The following is a 20,309-nucleotide window of genomic DNA, read 5'->3' as shown; positions in this document are numbered from 1 at the left end:
CTAGTTTCTCACACTTCCCCCACATTTCCTCACACAGACTTCACACAATTCCTCACACAGTTCCTCACAACTCTATACACAGTTCCACATACAGTTTCTCAAACAGCTCTTCTCACAGTTCCTTACACAGTCCCTCATATAGTTCCTCTCAGATCCTCACACAATTTCTCTCAGTTCCTGACATAATGCTTCACACCACCCCTAACACAGTTCCATGCCTACTTCCCACACTGTTCCTCAAATGGTTCTTCACACAATTCCTCCCAGTTCCTCAGTTTCCTCACATAGTTACTCACTTAGTTCCCCCACACCATTCCACATGTTTCCTTACACAGTGCACACAGAGTTCCTCACAATTCTTCATACAGTCTAGATCTATTTCCTTACAGTTCCTCATAATTCCTCACATCCTCCACAGATTCACCTGATACCTTACATAGTTTTCATCTCAGATCCTCTCATAGTTCCTAACACAGCTCCCCACACAATTTCTTCCTCTCACAGTTCCACAAAGTCCACATACAGTTCCTCACAATTCTTCAGTTTCTCACCCAGTTCCACACAGTTTCTCATAGTTCATACCGTTCCTCACAGTTCCCAACAGTCCACACAGTGCCACATACAGTTCCACACACACACTTTTCACACAGACCCTACACAATTTCCCACACACTTTCATACAGATTCCTTCAAAGTTTCTTACACATCTCCACACAAATCCCTGACATAGTCCGTTACACAGTTCTGCATGCATTTCCCCAGAAAGTTTCTCAGTTTCTCACATTCCTTTTCCCACTGACTATGTGGGAAGTGTGTGTGTATAACTGTGCCAGGAACAGTGTGAAGAACTGCATTGTGACTGTGTGGGGAACTCTGTAATTAACTGAAGAGAACTGTGTGAGGGACTGCGTACTGTCCCTCACATAGTTGTCCATACAGTTCCCTCACAGCCCCCATACTTCCCCACACCATTTCACATACTTCCTCTCACAGTTCCACACAGTTTCTCGCAGAGTTCACATACGTTTCCTCACAATTCACACAGCTCCCCACACAGTTCTACACATAGTTTTCACAGTTTCTCTCACTTCCTCACAGTTCCCTCACACAGTTCTACCCAGTTCCTCATACTTCCTCACAAAGTTCCCCCCATCATTCCAGAGTTCCTCACAGTTCTCCAAAAATTTCCTCAAAAGTCACTCACACAATTCCCACAGTCTGCCCACACAGTTTCACACACTTCTTACAGTGAGGCGAAGTGCCTCACGATTTCATTACTTACACACAGTTCCTCTCACAACTCCTCACATAGTTCCTCCCACAGTTCCTCACAATTTTTCATGGAAATCCTCAGAATTATGCAGTTTCTCATGTATTTCCTCAAACTATTTCTCACAGTTCCTCAAACAGTTCCCCACAGACTTCCTGTATAGGTTCCCACCCAGTTCCTCACAGTCCCATACAGTTCACCACAGTTCCCTCACACAGTTCCACACACTTCCTCTCGCAGTTCCACACAGTCCCTTACACAGTTCCCTACACACTTCCTCACACACTTCCATGGAACGTTGCCTCATACTGTTCCCACACAGTTCCTTTACAGGTCCTCAAAGAGTTCCTCTCATTTTCTCACAGTTCTTGACACATTACTTCACACAGTTCTTCCCAGTCCCTCAGTTTTTCACACAGTTTCTCTCATAGTTCCTCACAGTCCCCACAGGTTCCTTGCAGAATTCCTCATATAATTCCACACAGTTCCCTCTACACACTTCCCCACATAATCCCTCACAATTCCTCACACAATTCCTCTCATAAGTCACCAGTTTTTCACACAGTCCCACATAGAACTCCTCCAAGTTCACAGACACAGTTCCCCACACCGTTTCACATACTTCCTCTCCCATTTCAGTGTGGTTCCTCACACATTCCACACAGTTCCTCACAATACTTGACACAATTCCAGACTTCTTGCAGAGTTCCCCATACTAGTACCTCACACTTGCCCTAAACAGTTCCCCACACAGCTCCTCACATAGTCACTCACTGTTGCTCAATGTCCACACACAGTTCCTCAAGGTTCTCCCTCCACACAATTCCCACATATTCTCCCACACCATTCCAACTATTCCCCACACTGTCACATTCCTCAGTTCTTCACACAGTTCCTGCCTGGTTCCCCACACAGTTCTACAGTTCCTCAGAGTTCCCACACACAATTCCCATACCATTTCATACATTACCTCTCACATTTCCTCAGAGTTCCTCACATAGTCTTCACATGGTTCCTCACAGTTCCCACATAGTTCCTTGGTTTCCTCAGTTATCCATTTAGCTCCCCATACCATTCTCCACAGTTCCTCATTCAGTCCACACATTTACTCGTAATTCTTCAGTTTCACATGCATTTTGTCACAGTTACAATTCTTCAGAGTGCCATACACAATTTCAATTTTCTATAGTCCACAATACAGTCTGTTACAGTTCCTTGTGCATTTTACCCATTTCTCACACTTCCTCACATAGTTCCTTAGACAGTCCTACGCACAGTATTTCACAGTTGCCCACACAGTTCTCTACAATTCCTGATAGAATTCCCACACTTGCCCTACACCATTTCAGATACTTCCTCTCACAGTTCCTCAGTTTTCACAGTTTCTTACACAATACTCCATAATTCCTCACACTGTTCACAATTCCACACACACTTCCCATATAGTTCCTCACAAAATCATTCACATAGTTCCTTACAGATACTCACACTGTTCCTACAGTTAGTTCCTCTCAGATCCTCGCTTAGTTCTTCCCATGTTTCCTCACAGTTCCCAACACATTTCCTCATACAGTTCCCCACATAGTTGATCACACACTTCCTCTCATTTCCTTACGTTGTTCCTCATGCTTCCCCACATAGTTCCTCACATTTCTGCCCACGCAATTCCTCACATAAATCAACATTTTTCCACTTTAGCACCTCACACTGGGCTTTCCAACTACATGGCACAGGTGTGTACCCCTCTGCCTGACTGGCTCCTCCCCGCTCCTCAGGTCTCAGCCCTAAAGCTACCTGTCCTGTAAAGTTTCCATGGCCATACTGACTAAAGGCTATCTTGTGTATGGGTCATGCTCACAGCCCATTTTTTTCCTTTATGAGATTTATACCAATTCATAATTCTGTTTCTATGTCTACTATGTCCCCCATCGTGCTGTGGCCCCTGAAGGGCTATGTTGTTCTAACACAGGGCCCAGCTCAGAGTTGGGCTCAATGTGTTTGTCTGCTAGGTGCACAAACGAAAGGGTAATTTCACTGCCAAGCCCTTCACAGAACAACTGGGGCTAAAGGCACTCCTCGCTTCGAGCCCCCCAATGCCGTGGCTGAAGACTCCTCCCCCTAGAACTGAAGAAAGCATCTTACCTTATTGGGCCCCGAGTCCTGGAAAAGAAAAGACAGAATCTGAGGACCTGGAGGCTGGGGACCCAGGGTATGTGGGGAGGGCAGGATTAGCGGGCCCCAGAGAACAAGGGAACAGGAGAGGCCTGAGCACGTGCCAGGGGTCCATCACTTACCACCTGGTCATTGCTGGCCACCTTGGTCCTGACAGGCCAAACAACAGTGCGACCTCTCAGGCTGCTATCACCCACCAGCTCTTCCCTCACCCCAAACAATTTAAGAAAAGGGTAGGGCCTCCTAAAATTCATCCTTCTCTGGGCAAAGGCCTGGGTGTTTTGGTGAATGGCCAATACCAGCGGGGAAACTGAGGTTCCAGGGAGTGACAGGGATCGCTACTCCATCTGTAGCCTAGGTACACACACCCTTCACATCTCTGGGCTTTCCCTTGAACCCCAGGCACCTTGATAGAGATAGCGCCTGGCACAGTTATGACAGGCTCCCGGTGTCCTCCCAGAAGGAAGGACGGGGAGCCGCTTCTGCAATCCACCCCATCAGTCTAGTTCTAGACACCCAAAGCTAGCTCACCATTTCAGCCAGAGCAGAGATGACCTTCCCCAGCGTGGTCAAGGACTTATTGATGTTGGCTCCCTCCTGTGCAGAGAAGACAGTCAGGACATCAGAAAGCCTCAGGAGCCTCTTGCTCCAGGGTGATCCCCTGGGACCTCACCCCATGTGACACGGGGCTAAGGCCGCCAATCCCTGACCGTCAATCCCGGGGTTCCTTGGTGCACGGGAGGCTCTGGCAAGAAACCAGGCAGAGGCCCACCCCGGCCGGGGGAGTACAGTTTGCCCAGCTTCTCCTAGGTTCCCTGGGAGTCTTCGTAACATCTCACACACGCCCCAGGGCCCCACTGGTACAATTTCCAGAGCCCCTTCCCATCCACTGGGTAATGTGGGGACCAAAGTGGGGCTGGAACGTGAAAACTCTCCTTCCTGACGCCGAAGACTGCTTTGACCGCAACTGTCTGCCTCGCAGCCTGTGCTCTGGCACGAAAGCCACACACCAGTGGCCAAGTTACTGCGAGGACCTGTGGAAGGCCCAGCTTTCCTGCCAGGGTCTCTGTCCTTGTTAACCCCTAGCCAGTGTGCCAGCCGCTGCCTCCTGGCTACCGGCCTCCTCCCACCTCCTCCTGTGCCCCCTGTTCTCCCTGCCCGAGCTCGCCCTGGGTGGGGGTGGCCCCACCTGCAGCCCCAAGAGGAGCCCTCCTGCCCAGCCCACCCTGGAGTGAGCCCGGCTCAGAGATGCGATCCGCCAGATGAGCGAGGCCCAGCATCACAGACATGGCAGTCTGGCCCCTACCTTGAGACGTGTGCCCTTGGCTCCTGTGGAGTCGGCCCGCTCACTCCCGGCCAGGTCCACCAGGCTGATTTTGCTCACCTGAAATGGCAAGTGTGTCATATGCAGGAGAGGCCGTGGGGCCCCTATGGGGGCGCCCTGCCTCCTCCCAGCACGGCCTAAATCACACACTTGAGGAGCCGCGGCCAAGCCCTTCCCCAAGCCTGACGGTTTCTAACCCTGCACAGTGTCCCTCCCTTCACAGCTCGTCCGAGACTCTGCCTAAGGTCAAAGCCCACCTCCCCAAGAGGCTGCATGCCCCTCACCCCTAAAACGCCTGATGCTGCTGCTGTGCTGTTCTCAGCACGTGGGGCGCTCTTCATGTGTTGGCACAGAATTCCCCCCAGAGCTCCCCAGGTATACCTGTCACCTGTTTCCACAGATGGGCGCATCATCTGTGGTGGGATCTGAACCCAGTTCCAGCACCCCAGCCGCTGCTCAGCTGCCTCACACGCATTCCAGGAAGACCCAGGCCCTCCCAATCCGTGGCCACTGCAGACAGGACTTGCCCAGACATTAACAGTCAGGAGACCCTCTGGGTGCCCAGAGCCCACAGCAAGGAGGATGGTCACAGCGGGCGGCCCACAGAGAGGTCCACCCTGTTCCAGCTTGCGCTCTCTGGCCACCCAGGCCCCACTGGGCCATCGTGACTCTTGGGGAGAATGGCACCAGGCTGAGGTGACCCTGGCGTGACTGGGGACTAAGTGGGGCTAGCTTCTCCCAGACACCCTGCAGACCCTGGGGTGCTGCCTGAGAGAGTGCTCCCCGTCAGGAGGTGGCTGAGGCGCCCCCAGGAGAAGGCCTGGACTGTGGGTCAGGGAAGATGACACGGAGAAAACCTGACAGCAAGGGACAGAGCCACCGATGGACAGGATGAGGCTCTGAGCCTGCCCTGCCACCTTTCTGGGAGCACAGAGACTACGCATCTGGATAAAGGACCCAGTCCTGGGGCCACCGACGATGCCAAGGCATGTGGGAAAGGCATCCAGGGCTGGGGCCGTGGGCGGGCTGGTGCCCAGACAGCACAGCCTCAGCTTTGTGTTTGTGGATGCCGGGGCCCCCGCTCCTGCCAGTCGGCCGGGGCCCCCAGTCACCTTTGTGACAGGCACTCACTCAGCCCGTGGCCCCCAGCCTCCAAGGGCCACCAGCATCCACAGCAGCGCAGCTCTGGGGACAGCCCTCCTCAGCCCCCAGTCTACAACTCCCGGCAGGAGGCAGATGGAGGCAGATGCCAGGTCCACGGACCCTCCTCTCCCAGCCCCTTCCACGCCCCGGCGGTGCCAAACGCTGAGAAGAGACGGCCTTGCGGGCCGGGCCAACTTCTTGGAGGCCCATGCCAGGCTGGGGGCGGGCACACGCCTTGCAGGCTGATGGTCATCCTGGGCCCCTCGTCCTGCCCGATGGGACTGCCCCCTGCCCCCCTCCCAGACGGCCCCCCTCTGCCGAGGCCACGACTCACTTTCTCTGTGGTGATGTTGGTCTCCGCATCATGGCGCTTCTGGGTGAAGATGATGTTGAAGACCGCATGGGAGCGGCTGCTGGTTTCATTCATGTTTGTGGCCGCCACGGTCCTAGGGGGACAGAAACCGCACGGGGTTACCCATCATCCTGTGGCCGGGCGTGAGAGTGGCTGATGGTGCTAGCCAGCTGGGCCAGGTCATGGGGCATGTCACGTGGTGACCGTGCCTCCTGTCACAGCATTAGCAGGGCTCACCCCCGCCTGGCCACCAGCTGCGGCCTGGGACTCGGGTGCTGTCACAGGGGCTCCACGCGGCCCAGACAGCCCCCGCTCAACTGCGTGGCCGGGGGTCCTCCTGGACCGCGATGTGGAAAAGCCCCACCCAGGAGGGAGAGGGGTGCCCACCTTCTGTCCCAGTCTGCGGAGGGGGCAAAGCCCAAGGCAGCCTGCGGGGAGGCCCGGGGCTGGTCCCAGCGCTGCGGAGATGCAGAGACCTCCCTGTCTGACAGCCCCCAGCAGGGAGGGTCCTCGTCACAACAGCCGGGAGGACCCTCACCCTCCCGGAGCCCCTGGTGGCAGAGAGGGGCACTGTTGCCGTGACCACCCGAGCAGCGCGGCCGGGGAGACGGGCCGTCTGTGCCCGGCTGTGCCTTGCGGTCGGCCCTTCCCCGGGAGCCCCTACCTTGTGCCCTGTCCAGAGGGCTGTTTGTCCTCGGAGAAGGCAAGGCCGGTCCTCCTGACCACTGAGCCCAACAGGGAAGCTGTCCGTGGGGAGGGCCCCCCGGGGAGCCACCACGGACAACAACCAGTCCCCCCCCAGGGCACAAACCAACCCCCCAAGAGGAGCAGCCCCTGTGCAAGGGATGGGGTGGGGATCGGAGGCCCCTCTCAGGCTGGCATGTGCCCCCGTGGCCTCATCCCATGGGGCCCACCCCTCCACGGGGGGGGCTTGGACAGCCCCGGTGGGCAGGCCAACAGGTGCCCCAGGGACCAGGCCCTCCTCAGAGGTTGGCAGCAGCGGGCATGGGGAGGATGGGCGAGCCACCCGGCACGCACCTGGCCTTGTTCCCTGAGTCCATGAGGTCCTGGATGTCATTGTAGGAGGTGACGGCCAGCTTGGAGAGGTCCTCCACGTACGGCCCCAGCAGCGGGTGCTCTCTCACACGCAGGTTGCCCTTGTTCTTGGGATTCAGGAGGTCACGGACACGCTCACAGTAAATCTCCATGTAGCTGACCTGCAGGGCAGAGACGTTCCATCAGGGACCCCCCCAGGTGTGGTGCCGGGAGGCAGTGGGGGTCACCATCCAGGACCCCCAGGATAGGAGGTGTGCGGGCCTTCGTCAGAAACCCCCAAGATGGAGGGGGGTTGCAAGGGCTATCAGGAGCTCCCAGGTGAGGAGTACAGGAGGCATGGGGGCCACCAGCAGGGACTCCCCCAAGGTGGGGGTGCAGGGCCGTCATCAGGCACCCTTGGGATAGGGGTATGGGGGCTGCCTGCTGGGTAGGGGGAGGCGTGCCAAGGACTCCCATCCCCTGTATGAGTGCCTGAGCTGGGGTGTCAGCCCACCCCCTCCTGCTGGCCTCCCCCCACCCACAGCCGCACTGGGGGCCTGTCCAGCAGGGACACCCTGGGGCCACCGTGGCCATGGCAGAGCCAGGTTATGCAGCTCGGAGACACCTGTCCTTGCAGCTGGCCCAGAGCGCTACTAAACAAACACTCGCTGAGCAGAGGACCGTCCCTCGCTCCTCCGTGCCCAGCACGACTCCCCGTCTGGAGTGGGTACGCCGGCATGGGTGCCGCGTGCATGAGTGAGTGACAAGCTCGGGGTACCAACCAGTGGTGGAGACTCGCTTTAAATCAGAAAAGCATTGCTGTCCATGCCTGGAACCCCACCCCCGCCCCATGCTGGAGTCACGGACACTCGGAGAGCCCCACCTCCACGGAGTAGGACATGTTGTCATTGGTCGTGTCGTTGATACGGGAGAACAGGTCCTCGCAGAGCTGCAGGGCCAAGGACATAGCGTCAGACAATGGGGACAATGGGGCTGTTCCTGAAGCCCTGTCCCCCGGGTGCTGTGGGCAGCCTGAGTGCAGGCCGGACACGGCTCTCTGGGCCCCTCTTGCTCCCTGATAGTCCATCTCAAAGGCACTGAGAAGGCCTGCACCCAAAGAGCAGCTGTCTTCTGCTTAAGTCATGGAGTCCTCACGGATGATATCTGATCCTTTCCTACACTCTGAGTGCCATCTTTGTCTGCACGGAGTGCGTGGGAGTCTTGCATGCCACAGACTACCTGGTGTTCTCCCCCGCCCTGGCCAGGTCAAGCACTGACCAGCTCAGATCCAGAGGCCTGGCCAGGGGGGCTGGGCAGGGTGGTGGCCAGGGTCCCAGCAGTATCTGAGGCATCTGTGTCTCAGCCTTCAGTTAACCGAAGGCTGCCCCTTGTCCGGGTATCTCTCCCTGCCCAGACCACCAGCCCTCACAGCCTCCCAGGGCAAGGTCAGCCATGCCAGTGGCTCTGCCCCTCCAGCACCCCATGACAGGGCCTGGGCTCCAGCCTCTTCCTGCCCCCCACCCTCCCAGGTTACCTTCCTTCCTTGCTCCCTTCCCCCTAGGACTCCTCTCCTGGGGCGCCCTGCTGGGCCCTTCTGTCCCGGCTGGTGCAGCCCTGTCTGGTTGGCCCTTACGAGGCCCCGCACCGCCCTGCCCCCAGCCCGCGTGCCTGGGGGATGATGCCCTGCTGCTCCTTCTCCTGCTTGCCCATCATGGTGTAGGACTTGCCAGCCCCCGTCTGCCCGTAGGCGAAGATGCACACGTTGTAACCCTCAAAGGCATGCTGCAGCATCTCCTCGCCGATGTCCCGGTACACCTGCTTCTGTGAGGCGTAGTTGATGTCCTCAGGCTGGAAGACAGGGGGTGGCACAGCTGTAGGAGGCTGGGTGCCCCCAGGGCTTGGCCCGCCGTGTTCACTGAGCACCCACCCAGCTGCTGGGGGCCTCACGGGCATCACGGGCCGTGCAGCGTGGAGGGATACCTGCCCCCCACCCCCCTCACACTCCCTGCAGAGGGGACCCAACCCTGCTCGGCAGGGTGCAGCTTCCCAAAGGAGGGACTGGGAGGAGCTGGCCAGACGGGGTGGGGCGGCCGGGGCAGAAGGGCATTTCAGCAGAGGCAACCTCCTGCACCAGGGCTCAGAGGCAGGAGCCTGAGACACAATGCTCAAAATCGAGGCGGCCTTGGGAGTGAGGACAGGTGGGGCTGGAAGGGCAGGGCCTGGAGGCCCGGGGAGCCCAGGGACCAGACCACCGTGTCCGGATGCTCTCCTAACAGAGGACTGCTTTAGGCAGGCCCCAGGGGTTACCCTAACAACGCATGTCACTGCTCAGGGTGACCTTTCACACACAAGGGCCTTGGGAAAGTAGTCCCCCCACCCCTCACCCCGAGCAGGCACTGCTGGCCCCTTCCCTGGGCCTCCCACCTGTCCCTCCCTCCCCTGGCCAAGCAGTGGCCCTGGTTAGAGAGACACACGCAGCGCCTGGTGGAGCATCCGCAGTGCTGCAGCCCAGCCCCCGAGCCCCAGCCCAGGTTACCTTCCTTCCTGGTAACTCTGGGCTTACCGAGGTGTGCGACCAGTAGGAGTAGTCGAAGCTGAAGCTTTTGGGTGTCTCCTTGGGCTGTTTAGGGTTAATGATGGCTGCAAAGAGGACAGGCATGGCAGTTAACACTCTGCGGGGGGAGAGGCGATCAGCATGTGGTACCTGCCCGCAAACAGGTGCCCCAAGGCAGCGAGGCGGGGTCCCCAGAGGCCCCTGGCCCCGGACAAGCCAGCCCCGCAATGGGACGGGGCTAGGGCTCCAATTCCAGGCAGACAAGCCTTGTGTGCCCCTTTCCTCTGTCTGGTGGGCCCTGCTGCCCACAGATGCACTGAGGGCACCCACACTGGCTCCTTCCCGCAGACGCTGGGTCAGCCGGAGACCCTGCAGCCCACCCCGACCCCTCGGTCCAGCCCTGCTCCCCACCCCACCCCTCTGGGCCTTGCCGCATCTGCTCTGCATACATGCGTCCTAGACGCACCCAGAAGGCTGGGGCACCCGGGCTCAGTCGAGCTCTGCTTCCTGCGGGCCCGCCATCCCAGCGTGCTTCCTGCGTGCTGTGCGCAGCACGGGCTGTCCCCTCGCTGTGGGATTCCATCACGGGGCACACAGCTCGTTCCTCCTGCCCGTGTGCCTCTGGTGCTTTCCAGGCCTGCTCTCATGGGCTCCCTGGCACTGTCCTCTGCACAGCCCCCCGCCCCCGCCCCCGCCCCCAGCAAGCGGCATGCGGCGCTGTCCAGAGGCACCACGCCCAGAATGTCGGTTCTTCAAACCAGGAACGAAGCCACGAATGCGTGGTGGTGCCATCATCCACCGGCCAGGGCCAGGCAAGTACCCCAGCAGGCCTCCAGCCCGAGGCTGCTTTTTCCCAGGCCTGCAAGTACCCCTGCCCCTAGCATTTCCCATGCCCCAGAGCCACAGGCCACATGTGCTTGGTGGCCAGGCAGGAGACACCGAGGCCCCCAACCCCCATTGGGCCACCCCGCCCGCTGCCTGCCGGACCACCATCTGAACCTACAAAGTTCCAGTCTGATGGAGGACCCTGAGGCCCAGTGTCTTTGCGGGCAGGCCCCTCGGCCATTTGCTCGGGCTGAGCACCCTGCTCCAGCACGGGCATCACCTGCAGCCTGTCCCCAGGGCTGACTTGGTTTTGGGACCTGGACCTCAGATTTAGGCGTTCTGGGAGATCACCCAGCACGTTTGAGAAACCAGCGGGCAGGAGCAGGGGACTGGCCGTCACAGCGCTGTCCTTGGGGCCGAGCGCAGCTCACATCCACGCTGCCTCTGAGAGCGAGGCTGAGGAGAGCCACTGCCCTGCTTTCAACTCCTGCTGAGACTGAGGATGCAGCCACTGGAACCCCAAGTGCAGATAATGCCGGCGCCATGGAAACAACAATCACAGCACCTCCCGAGCCAAGCCTGGGCTGGGCCCCCAATGCCCATGCGGCAAGGGGCCAGGTCCCCTCCCCGCGCCCTGCACAGGCCTAGCCCCCGCCCCCTCCAGCCTGCTCCCCTGTGTCCAGCGTGACCCTTGCCCAGTTCTGGGTGCTGACCTCGCTCTGACCGTGTCCTGGTGTTGGGGTGTTTGCCATGTACCTCTCAGGGACTACGGGCTCCCTGAGGCGGGGGCCCTCCCAGGAACAGAGCACAGGTGTGCTCAAGGAGCACCGAGAGGGCCGGGGACACAGCTAACCGTGAGGGACCAAGGGCAGGAGTGGGCCACAGGAGAGTCCGCCATGAGGACCGTCCAGCAGAGGGGCTCCGGCGCTCAGGACCTGCCTGTCACCCAACTCCATTCCCCCCTGGGGGCCCCATGGGGTCTTGAGAAGTACCCTGTCATTACAGACGGGACCTGAGCTCCAGGCACAGTCCACCTGGGCCTGGCTCCTCATTGGCACCTCCAAACCCTCCCCAGGGCTGACCGGCACACCAGCACCCGCAGTCAGCCTGCCACACACTGGGACAGAGCCGCTTTGCTAGGGAGAGGGCCACCTTTGCCAGACTCTTGAGTTTCTCCTTGTGCGGGATTGAGGGAGGAGGAGGGGTCCTCCCGGGGCCTGCTCCCGCCAGGCCGGGGGGAGCTGGGGCCCCTCCAAAGGGCGTACAATACAGGGTGCACAAGGCACGGGCACCTGCCAGGGACAACGACGTGGCTGGTGAGGACCCCAGCCTGAATAGGGAAGGGAGGCAGGGAGGAAGGACTGACGAAGCCATTTTCTCTGTCCACAAGCCAGTGCGGGCTCCTTCCAGCACCGCCAGGGTCTAAATGCTGATGAATTTTGTGAGCCTGTTGTTAAACTGGCCACAGGGCGAGTATTTATATCAGGGAAATCAGGCACGTGCGTGTGTGTGCGTGTGTATGAGGGCATGAGTGTGTATGCACACGCATGTGTACATGTGAGCATGTATGTGTGCATGCGTGTGCATGTGAGCGTGAGTGCGTGCACGTGTGAGCATGCATGTGCACATGAGTGAGCGTGCATGTGTGCGCGCGAGTGTGAGCATGTGTGCGTGCGTGCATGTGTGTACATGTGTGAGCGTGCGTGTGAGCATGCATATACACGTGTGTGTGTGCGTGCGCATGCGTGTGTGAGCGCACGCACAGGTGAGCTGATTTACCAGCAGGCCACTGCTCTGCACTTGCAGGATTTGGGAGAGCCCACCGCAGCAGACCAGAAGCTCGGCGGGGTCTCAGGGAACTGTTAGTTTGACACCCAGGCACTGGCATTCCTCATCCACAAGAGCGCTCATCCCCTCACCTTCTCCCAACTGACCAGGAAGGCTCCTTGGCCATTGGTGTGGCCCCCAGCCCCCTGCCAGCCCCTACGCCCCATCACTGTGCCCCTTCTTGATGCTGCAAGGCACAGCCCTTGTCCCTGCCGGTCCAGCTGCATCTGGCGCTGATGTGTGCGTTGCCCACCTTCCCACTGGAGTGTCGCCCCCGAGGGCAGTAAGAGCCTCTGTCCTGCTCTCCTGGGGCCCCAGACTGCAGCCTCATAAGGCTCGTGCTCAGCAAATGTTTGCTGACGACTTGAAGGGGCCCCATGTCCACCCTGCTCTTCCCATGCAGCCACAAATGATGGCGTGCATCACAGAGCCCGGGTGTCCCTGTCCATGCCTCGGAAACTGTCCTCGCCCCTGTGGGACCTATGGGGACAGCACACGAGGCCACCACCGCGGCTCTGAGAGCAGAACACCCATCGCAACTCTAACGGGTGGCGGGCCTCCAGGGGAGAAGGCAGCTCCCGGCCCCGCGGCTGTCCCGGATGGGGCTGGCAGGACAGACAGGCACCCGTCCCCTAGGCTGAGGCTGCTGCCCCGGCCCGGCGGCCTCCAGGGCTCCCCTGCGGACACCGTGAACAGGCCTACAGGGGTGCCACCAACTCCTCAGCCATAGCCAAGCTCCCTTCTGCGGGCTTCCATTCCCAGACTCACTCTATTTGGAACCTAGAACATTCTAGAACAGTGACGGCAAATGGAGGCTTAGATGAGTTAGGCATTTGCAACACCTGGGTCTGTGCACAGGGCTGCTGGTTGACAAGGGCCTTTGGGAGAAAGACCACTATGAGCAAAGAAGGGTCTGGAATGTTCCGGGGGGGCCATCCAGAATGGTGGTCACTGCCTGAAATCACACTGGGACCAGCCTGCCAGGATCCAGGAGGAGGGCTGGAGGCAGGAAGGCTGGGCGTGAGCCTGTGGGGCCTGGTTAGGCTGGGGGCAGGCCCTGGATGCATCGGCCCTGTGGCCTTCGTCCAGTCCCCTCCACTCCAGAGGCACTGTCCTGGGTGAGAGGCATCCTCCCCAAATCCACATCCACTTAGAACCTCAGCATGTGACCTTCTTTGGAAACACGGTCTTGGAAGATGAGATTAGTAAAGATGAGATCATGCCAATTAGGGCAGGCTGTAAATCCAGTGACCGGGGTCCTTATAAGAAGTGGGGTCCACCAGAGACAGACAGACAGACACGTGCAGGGAAAAGCCCACGTGAGGACGGAGGCTAGCCCAGGCCTGTGGCAGCCACCACAAGCAGGAAACAGGCCAGGAGTGGATTCTCTCAGAGCCTCAGAAGGAACCAACCCCACTGACACCTTGATCTCACACCACTGGCCTCTGGGAAAATCACTTCTGTCACGGCTCATCTGTCCCTAGGAAACGGACTTCCCATCGGTGCCGAGGGCCTGGGGCTGAGGGCTGGCCTACGGTTGGGCACAAGAGGCCAGAGAGGTAGGCCCTGCATGGCCAGAAGGACTCAGAAGACAGGAAACCCTTCCAGAGGTCCCCAAGTCTGCTCTCTTGTAAAGTGGGGTGGGGATACACACAGGACGTCTGCAGTCCTGAGTAACCTACCCAAGCCTGCCACGCACGGACGAAGCTTACACTGTGCACAGTTTGGCTGGCTCTCAAAATTGCCAAATCTGAAATGTTCAAGGGAAGGTATCATTCATACAGGTGATGAACACAGGAAAACAAATTACGTTTAGCTGTGAATGTTTCTAATTTGTGTGTCAGGATGGAGCTTCGAGTGGCATGTTCCGGGACCCTGCATCTCCCGTGGGCACCCAGTTTTGAGATCCAAGAAGCAAGTCACCATCCTGGCAGGGTGGAGCGGGGAGGGCCGGACGGCCTCCTGCCCTGACACTCACGGCCTGGCGCCAGGCGCCGATGAGCAAGAATGTGGCCAGAGCCGCCACGCGGTCTAATCACTGGGCCTCGACTATTGCTTCGCTGGGCAAGTGCTCCCTGCTGAACTCGCAGGCTGGCCCCTGAGGCCTGGCACAGCCTTCTTGTGGAGCACCGTCTCCACCCCTTCTCACGGGCCCCACGTACACTGACAAGGTGGCTGTGAGCCGTCACCCAAACAGCTCCGTGCTTGTGCACCTTGGGTTGGCTTGGGGGACCCCCTGCCCCACTCTGCCCCCGGGTCACCCGGAGGAAAGCCCATCCTGCCCACTGACCCCACTCCACAGACAAGATTTCCTGCGCTGAGGGCTGGAGGGCATCCTCCCCTCCTCTGGGCGCCCTCAGTCCTCACCCATGCTTCTGACATGGCTTCTAGCACCTTCTGCCAGTACCATCACTGCTTTGTTTTCTCCAAGATGAATACAGCTCCCCGAGTGACTGTCTCAATTACCCATTCTTCGGACACTCTATCTCTCCGTGTCTCTGCGTCTCTGTCTCTCGGGCCAGAGGCGGGTCAGAGTTTTCACTCCCACAGCCCATCATCTCCTCCAGCTATCTGCTTCCGTGACGCCCGTCACACCCTGTCCGAGACCACTCCCAAGCTCCAGGGGAGACGGGTCCGACTCTGATGTGTTGTTCTGTATTCTGCAGGCTCCCGGACGGTGTGGTCACCTGTGAGCCCCTCCTGCCAAGACCCTCAGCGACTGTCCAAGGTGATGGGCCAGGCCCCAGGAGGGAACAGGGGTCCCCACACTCATTGTTGATGTCCGGGGTCACCCAACAGTGACATGGCAGACTCTGTCAGCTCCTTGGGCGCATGTCCTCTGCCCACCCAGGGTCACAGCTCCCAGCAAAGGTCACAGTTCCCACCAGGGGTCACGGTTCCCACCAGGGGTCACGGTTCCCACCAAGGGTCACAGTTCCCACCAGAGGTCAGGGTTCCCACCAGGGGTCACGGTTCCCACCAGGGGTCACAACTGCCACCAGAGATCACAGTTCCCACCCTGGGGTCACAGTTCTCATCAGAGGTTACAGTTCCCACCAGGAGTCATGGTTCACATCAGAGGTCATGGTTCTCACCAGGGATCACATTTCCAACCCTCGGGCACAATGCCCACCGGGGTAACAGTGGTAACTAGAGGCCATGGTTTGCATCCAGGAACCACAGTTCTCACCCAAGATGTCCCACCCAGGGTCACAGTTTCTTTTTTCTTTTTTTTTTTTTTTTAAAGATTTTATTTATTTATTTGAGAGAGAGAGAATGAGAGATAGCACGAGAGGGAAGAGGGTCAGAGGGAGAAGCAGACTCCCTGCCGAGCAGGGAGCCCGATGCGGGACTCGATCCCAGGACTCCAGGATCATGACCTGAGCCGAAGGCAGTCGCTTAACCGACTGAGCCACCCAGGCGCCCAGGGTCACAGTTTCTGTGCAGCACCCGGCTTCCCATCTTAAGGCATGAGTCACACCACCTGAGCTCCTCTCTGGTCACAAGGAAACCAGGCCCCTGGACCAACCCTCAGCTCACACTGGGGCAGATGCTGGACAAGCAGCCAGCCTCGGGGAGGACAATGCAGAGATGCATCCTCTATGTCAGAGGGTCCCAGCGACCCGAGCGCTGCCGTCTGTGGCGGTTACCCATGCATCAGCGCCCTCCACAGCTTCCTCCCCACGTCCACGTTCTCTCCCCACGTAGCCTGGGACCACCTCCTCAATAAACCCTTGGCACCCGAATCCTCACGTCAGGGTCTGCTTCCAGGGACCCAGTGGAGGCAACACCATTCCTAAGAGCCATGACGAGACCTCAGATGTGCATGGCCACACCATGCCCAACGGCCCCCAAGCAAGCTCTGAGCGGGGCATCCATGACCTGCCCACCCGGGATGAAGGACCACAGAGCTCCACGGGCTTCTGGAAAGACCACCTCCCAGCCCCCACCCCTTCCCACAGAGCCTACAGGTGCTCAGAACATTCTAGAGACACCTGAACCCTCACCCCCCCAACAGGCCTAGGGAGGCAGCTGCTCTCGGCGCTGAGTGCCCCTCCCCTTGGCCAGCCCCTCCCTCTGAACCTGGATAGCAGGTAGGGTAGGTTACGTGGGGGGTGAGACCTGCCATCCATTCTACAACATCAGGATGAAGTGTGAGCGAGCAGCCGGCACCAATCACACGGTGTGGCTTGTACCCCCTGAGCCTGCCGTGACAGCCGTGGTCACTGCTCGAGGGACCCCAGGAGCAAACCACCTGCTGAGCCCAGAATTCTTGTTCTAAGTCACAAGCGTGGGGGCAGGCTGTTAATCAGCTGGAGACATAACCCAGACCCTGGCTCGGTTTTTGTGGGACCCGAAACAAGCCCTGCTAACCTCCGTGTTGGAAGCAGAGGTGGATAGGGAGCAGGAGGGTCTCCCGGGGTGCTGCTCGGGTTGTGAGAATCTGGCCACTCATCTGCATGCGGGGCCAATTTGATCCAAAATTTCAAGCCAAAAGAGCAAAGGCCAGGCTCAGAGTGGGTGCTCTCTCCTGCCAGCAGCCTGTGAGCTAACGAAGCCTGTCAGGGCTCATCTGCCTCCCTGAGCACCACACTGTCATTCCCTCTCTTACTACCGCCTATTAGCCTGTGGACTGCAGGCCTCCCCCTCCTCAGGACGGTTGGAGATGACCTACAATCACAAACAAGGCAAGAGAACAGGCTGAATAAAATAACATAAATGTATAAATGTAGGGCAGCTGAAACAAGATGAGAAATCCGTAACCTCATGTACTGGGTCAGAAAGTGTGCCCCCCTAATTCACGTCCATCCTGAGCCTCAGAGGGTGACCTTCTTTGGAAACGGGGTCTTTGAAGATGGAATTAGCTGTCACAGTGAGGTCATGCCGAAGTAGGGTGGGTCCTAAATCCAGGGATCAGCGTTCTTTTCTCTTTTGGTGTTTCAAGCCTGTATTTAAATGCTAGTTAGTACACACACCATGGAGGACTGGTTTCAATGATTCTCACTTACACACAGGCCCAGTGCTCACAACAAGTGCCCTCCTGAGTGCCCATCCCCCATCTAGACCACCCCCGCCCACCTGCCGGCTGGTCGGTGTTCCTATGTGAAGTCATGTGCTGACTGCTGACGCCAGCTACAAGCCAAGATGGCCGGACCAGCAGAAGCCGCAAGAGGCAGGAAGGAGAGTCCTCTAGAACGTCAGAGGCAGCACGACCCTGTCAGTACCCTGATTTCAGACATCGGCCTTCAGAACTGTTGTTGGAGCCACCCCCCATTTGTGGTCTTTTGTCCCTGCCAGCCCAGGGAACCAACACACCATGTGGACAAGGAGGGAGCTGGGGGTGCCAGGCTGGCCGCCCCGTCTAGCTGGGCAGCCCGGGACGTGTGGCCCCGAGCGACGAGCCACCCATGGACACCCCATCACTAATACTCACTTGTGGTGCTTCCAGACATCTGGATGATGCACTTGGAGTCTCGGCTCATTTCCCGGGAATTAAAGGGGCGGACGCGTACCGCCACCTTCACGGAGGCCCCGGCCATCTCTCCGGCCTTTGTGGGTCACCCTTAGCAGTGTTGGGAGCCCGAGTGAGCTCGGAGACACCTTGAGAAAAAGGGAGACATGAATTAGAAAAAATACCCAGAAAGGCAGAACAGCTCCTTCTGGTTGGTGACTGAACCTTCTCCCTTCCAAAATCCCACTGACACCTGCATGCGGTGCTAATCCACAGGGACGGGGGACTGGATGGGGCAGCTACAGACGAGAAACACCACAACTCTTGGACAAGACGGCGATGGGACGAGTGCAGCCTGGCTTAGCAAGCCCGGGAAATCTGGAGCCCAACAAGAAACACGCCAATCCACTCAGTGGGAGCCAGCAAGGCTCTCGGTGCCTCTGAAGGCTGGCTTCCAGGGGGGACCAAAAATGGGTGTTGGTGGAAAGCCAGCATTAAACCTGCTATGGGTTGAATTATGTCCCCTCAAAATCTCTGTGTTGAAGTCCTAAACCCAAGGACCTCAGAATGTGACCTTATTTGGAGACGGGGTCCTTGCAGATGTGACCGATGAAGATGAGGCTACGCGGGAGTCAGGTGAGCCCCGAACTCAATATGGAGTCCTTACAAAAGAGAACAACTGGGCAGAGACGCACAAGGAGAACATCACATGAAGACAAAAGCAGAGGTCGGGGCGATGCTTCTACAAGCCAAAGAACGGCTAAGGTGGACAGCAGACAAAGCCCAGACCGCGGCAGCAGAAGGAACCAGCCCTGTTCACACCTCATCTCGGACTTCCAGCCTCCAGACCAGGAGATAATATGTCTCCGTTCTCTAGGCCACCAGTCTGCGGAACTGTGGTACAGCGGCCCTGGCAGACTCGTGAAGAACCCTGGGCCCCCACCCTCCCCCTGCAGACATCCAGGGCCCGGACCTCCCCCACCACCAGGCAGGAGAGAGTGAGCCCTGCCCAGCCTGGGAGCCCACGGCCCAGAAGAGAGCGGGCATGGAGCACCTGCTACAGGGAGGAGGCTGAGGTACACCCGAGGCGCCTAGCCCTGGGAAGCCCGTGCGGGAACCCCCCAGCCGAGAACCTGGGGAGGCCTGCCAGGACCACACCCTCCAGCAAGAACTAACAGACGCTAAAACCACCAGGAAAGGAACATGGCAGCATGAAATAGTGCAGGGAAGAGAAGGAAAGTATTTTCTAAATTCCTTGTAATTAATGTTCTCAGAAAGAAAAGTTGCTACGCCCACGAATGGGTGGAGAATGCTATTTTTAAAAAGGACCATTTAATGAATAAGAGAGTTCCTCGAAATTAAAAATATGAGAACACAAACTTTAAAAGTAAACTAAAAGGCTGGAATTCAGTGATTTTCCAGGAAAGGGGAGAGATAAGACTTGAGGAGTGAAAAGGAGCCACTGAGAGAAAACTCGAGAAAACCTCCCAGGACCGCCAGAGTCGCGAGTCTCCAAATCCAAAGCACCCACCACCCACCCCGCCGGCCGGAGAACGTCACACACCTAGCAAACTGTGACATGTCAGCACTCGAGGGCTAACGGAGAGATTCTGTAAACTTCCAGAGAGAACGACAGACCACAGACGGTGGAGAACGGGAATGGCACAGGCATCTCACACGCACACCAGACGATGGTAAAGAAACACCCGAACTGCTGAGGAGCAGTGGGGACAGTGGGGGGCGGGGGTCTCTGCTGGAGCGTCGGGAAGGCGGGGGGGTCTCTGCCGGAGCGTCGGGAAGGCGGGGGGGCTCTGCTGGAGCGTCGGGGACGGCGGGGTCTCTGCTAGAGCGTCGGGGACGGTGGGGGGGGCTCTGCTGGAGCGTCGGGAAGGCGGGGGGGCTCTGCTGGAGCATCGGGGATGGCGGGGGTCTCTGCTGGAGCGTCGGGAAGGCGGGGGGGCTCTGCTGGAGCGTCGGGGACAGCAGGGGCGGGGGGTCTCTGCTGGAGAGTCAGGGACGGCGGAGGGGTCTCTGCTGGAGCGTCGGGAAGGCGGGGGGGCTCTGCTGGAGCATCGGGGACGGCGGGGGTCTCTGCTGGAGCATCAGGGATGGTGGGGGGTCTCTGCTGGAGCTTCGGGAAGGCGGGGGGGCTCTGCTGGAGCTTCGGGAAGGCGGGGGGGCTCTGCTGGAGCGTCGGGGACGGTGGGGGGGTCTCTGCTGGAGCTTCGGGAAGGCGGGGGGGCTCTGCTGGAGCGATGCTGCAGAACAGCTGAACCTTTACATTAGATACAGACACTGGACAGATCTCCATGTGAGCAGACGGGCATGAGCAGGGGACCAACCCCAGAAGCAAAT

The 20,309-nt window shown here is 58.6% G+C and overlaps 1 protein-coding gene across 20 annotated transcripts in view; it reads right to left on the bottom strand.

The window, feature by feature from the left end:
* Positions 1–18,042, bottom strand: part of KIF1A (kinesin family member 1A) — a 71,662-nt gene extending 53,620 nt beyond the window's left edge. For all 20 annotated transcript variants that reach the window (XM_088021999.1, XM_088022000.1, XM_088022001.1 and 17 more), the window contains exons 1-9: positions 17,937–18,042; positions 9,860–9,936; positions 8,965–9,144; positions 8,180–8,245; positions 7,300–7,478; positions 6,244–6,355; positions 4,749–4,826; positions 3,974–4,039; positions 3,413–3,430 (exon numbers count right to left, since the gene is read on the bottom strand). In XM_088021999.1, the coding sequence (XP_087878125.1) occupies positions 3,413–3,430; positions 3,974–4,039; positions 4,749–4,826; positions 6,244–6,355; positions 7,300–7,478; positions 8,180–8,245; positions 8,965–9,144; positions 9,860–9,936; positions 17,937–18,042 (882 nt within the window). The remainder of the gene's footprint in view (positions 1–3,412; positions 3,431–3,973; positions 4,040–4,748; positions 4,827–6,243; positions 6,356–7,299; positions 7,479–8,179; positions 8,246–8,964; positions 9,145–9,859; positions 9,937–17,936) is intronic.
* Positions 18,043–20,309: the final 2,267 nt, after the last annotated feature.

Source organism: Eumetopias jubatus, unplaced genomic scaffold (assembly GCF_037043125.1).
Source record: "Eumetopias jubatus isolate StellerSeaLion01/CBP00866 unplaced genomic scaffold, mEumJub1_p1.0 scaffold_3, whole genome shotgun sequence".
Taxonomy (NCBI): domain Eukaryota; kingdom Metazoa; phylum Chordata; class Mammalia; order Carnivora; family Otariidae; genus Eumetopias; species Eumetopias jubatus.
The sequence above is the reverse complement of the archived record's forward strand: the minus strand, read 5'-3'. Positions and strand labels throughout refer to the sequence as shown.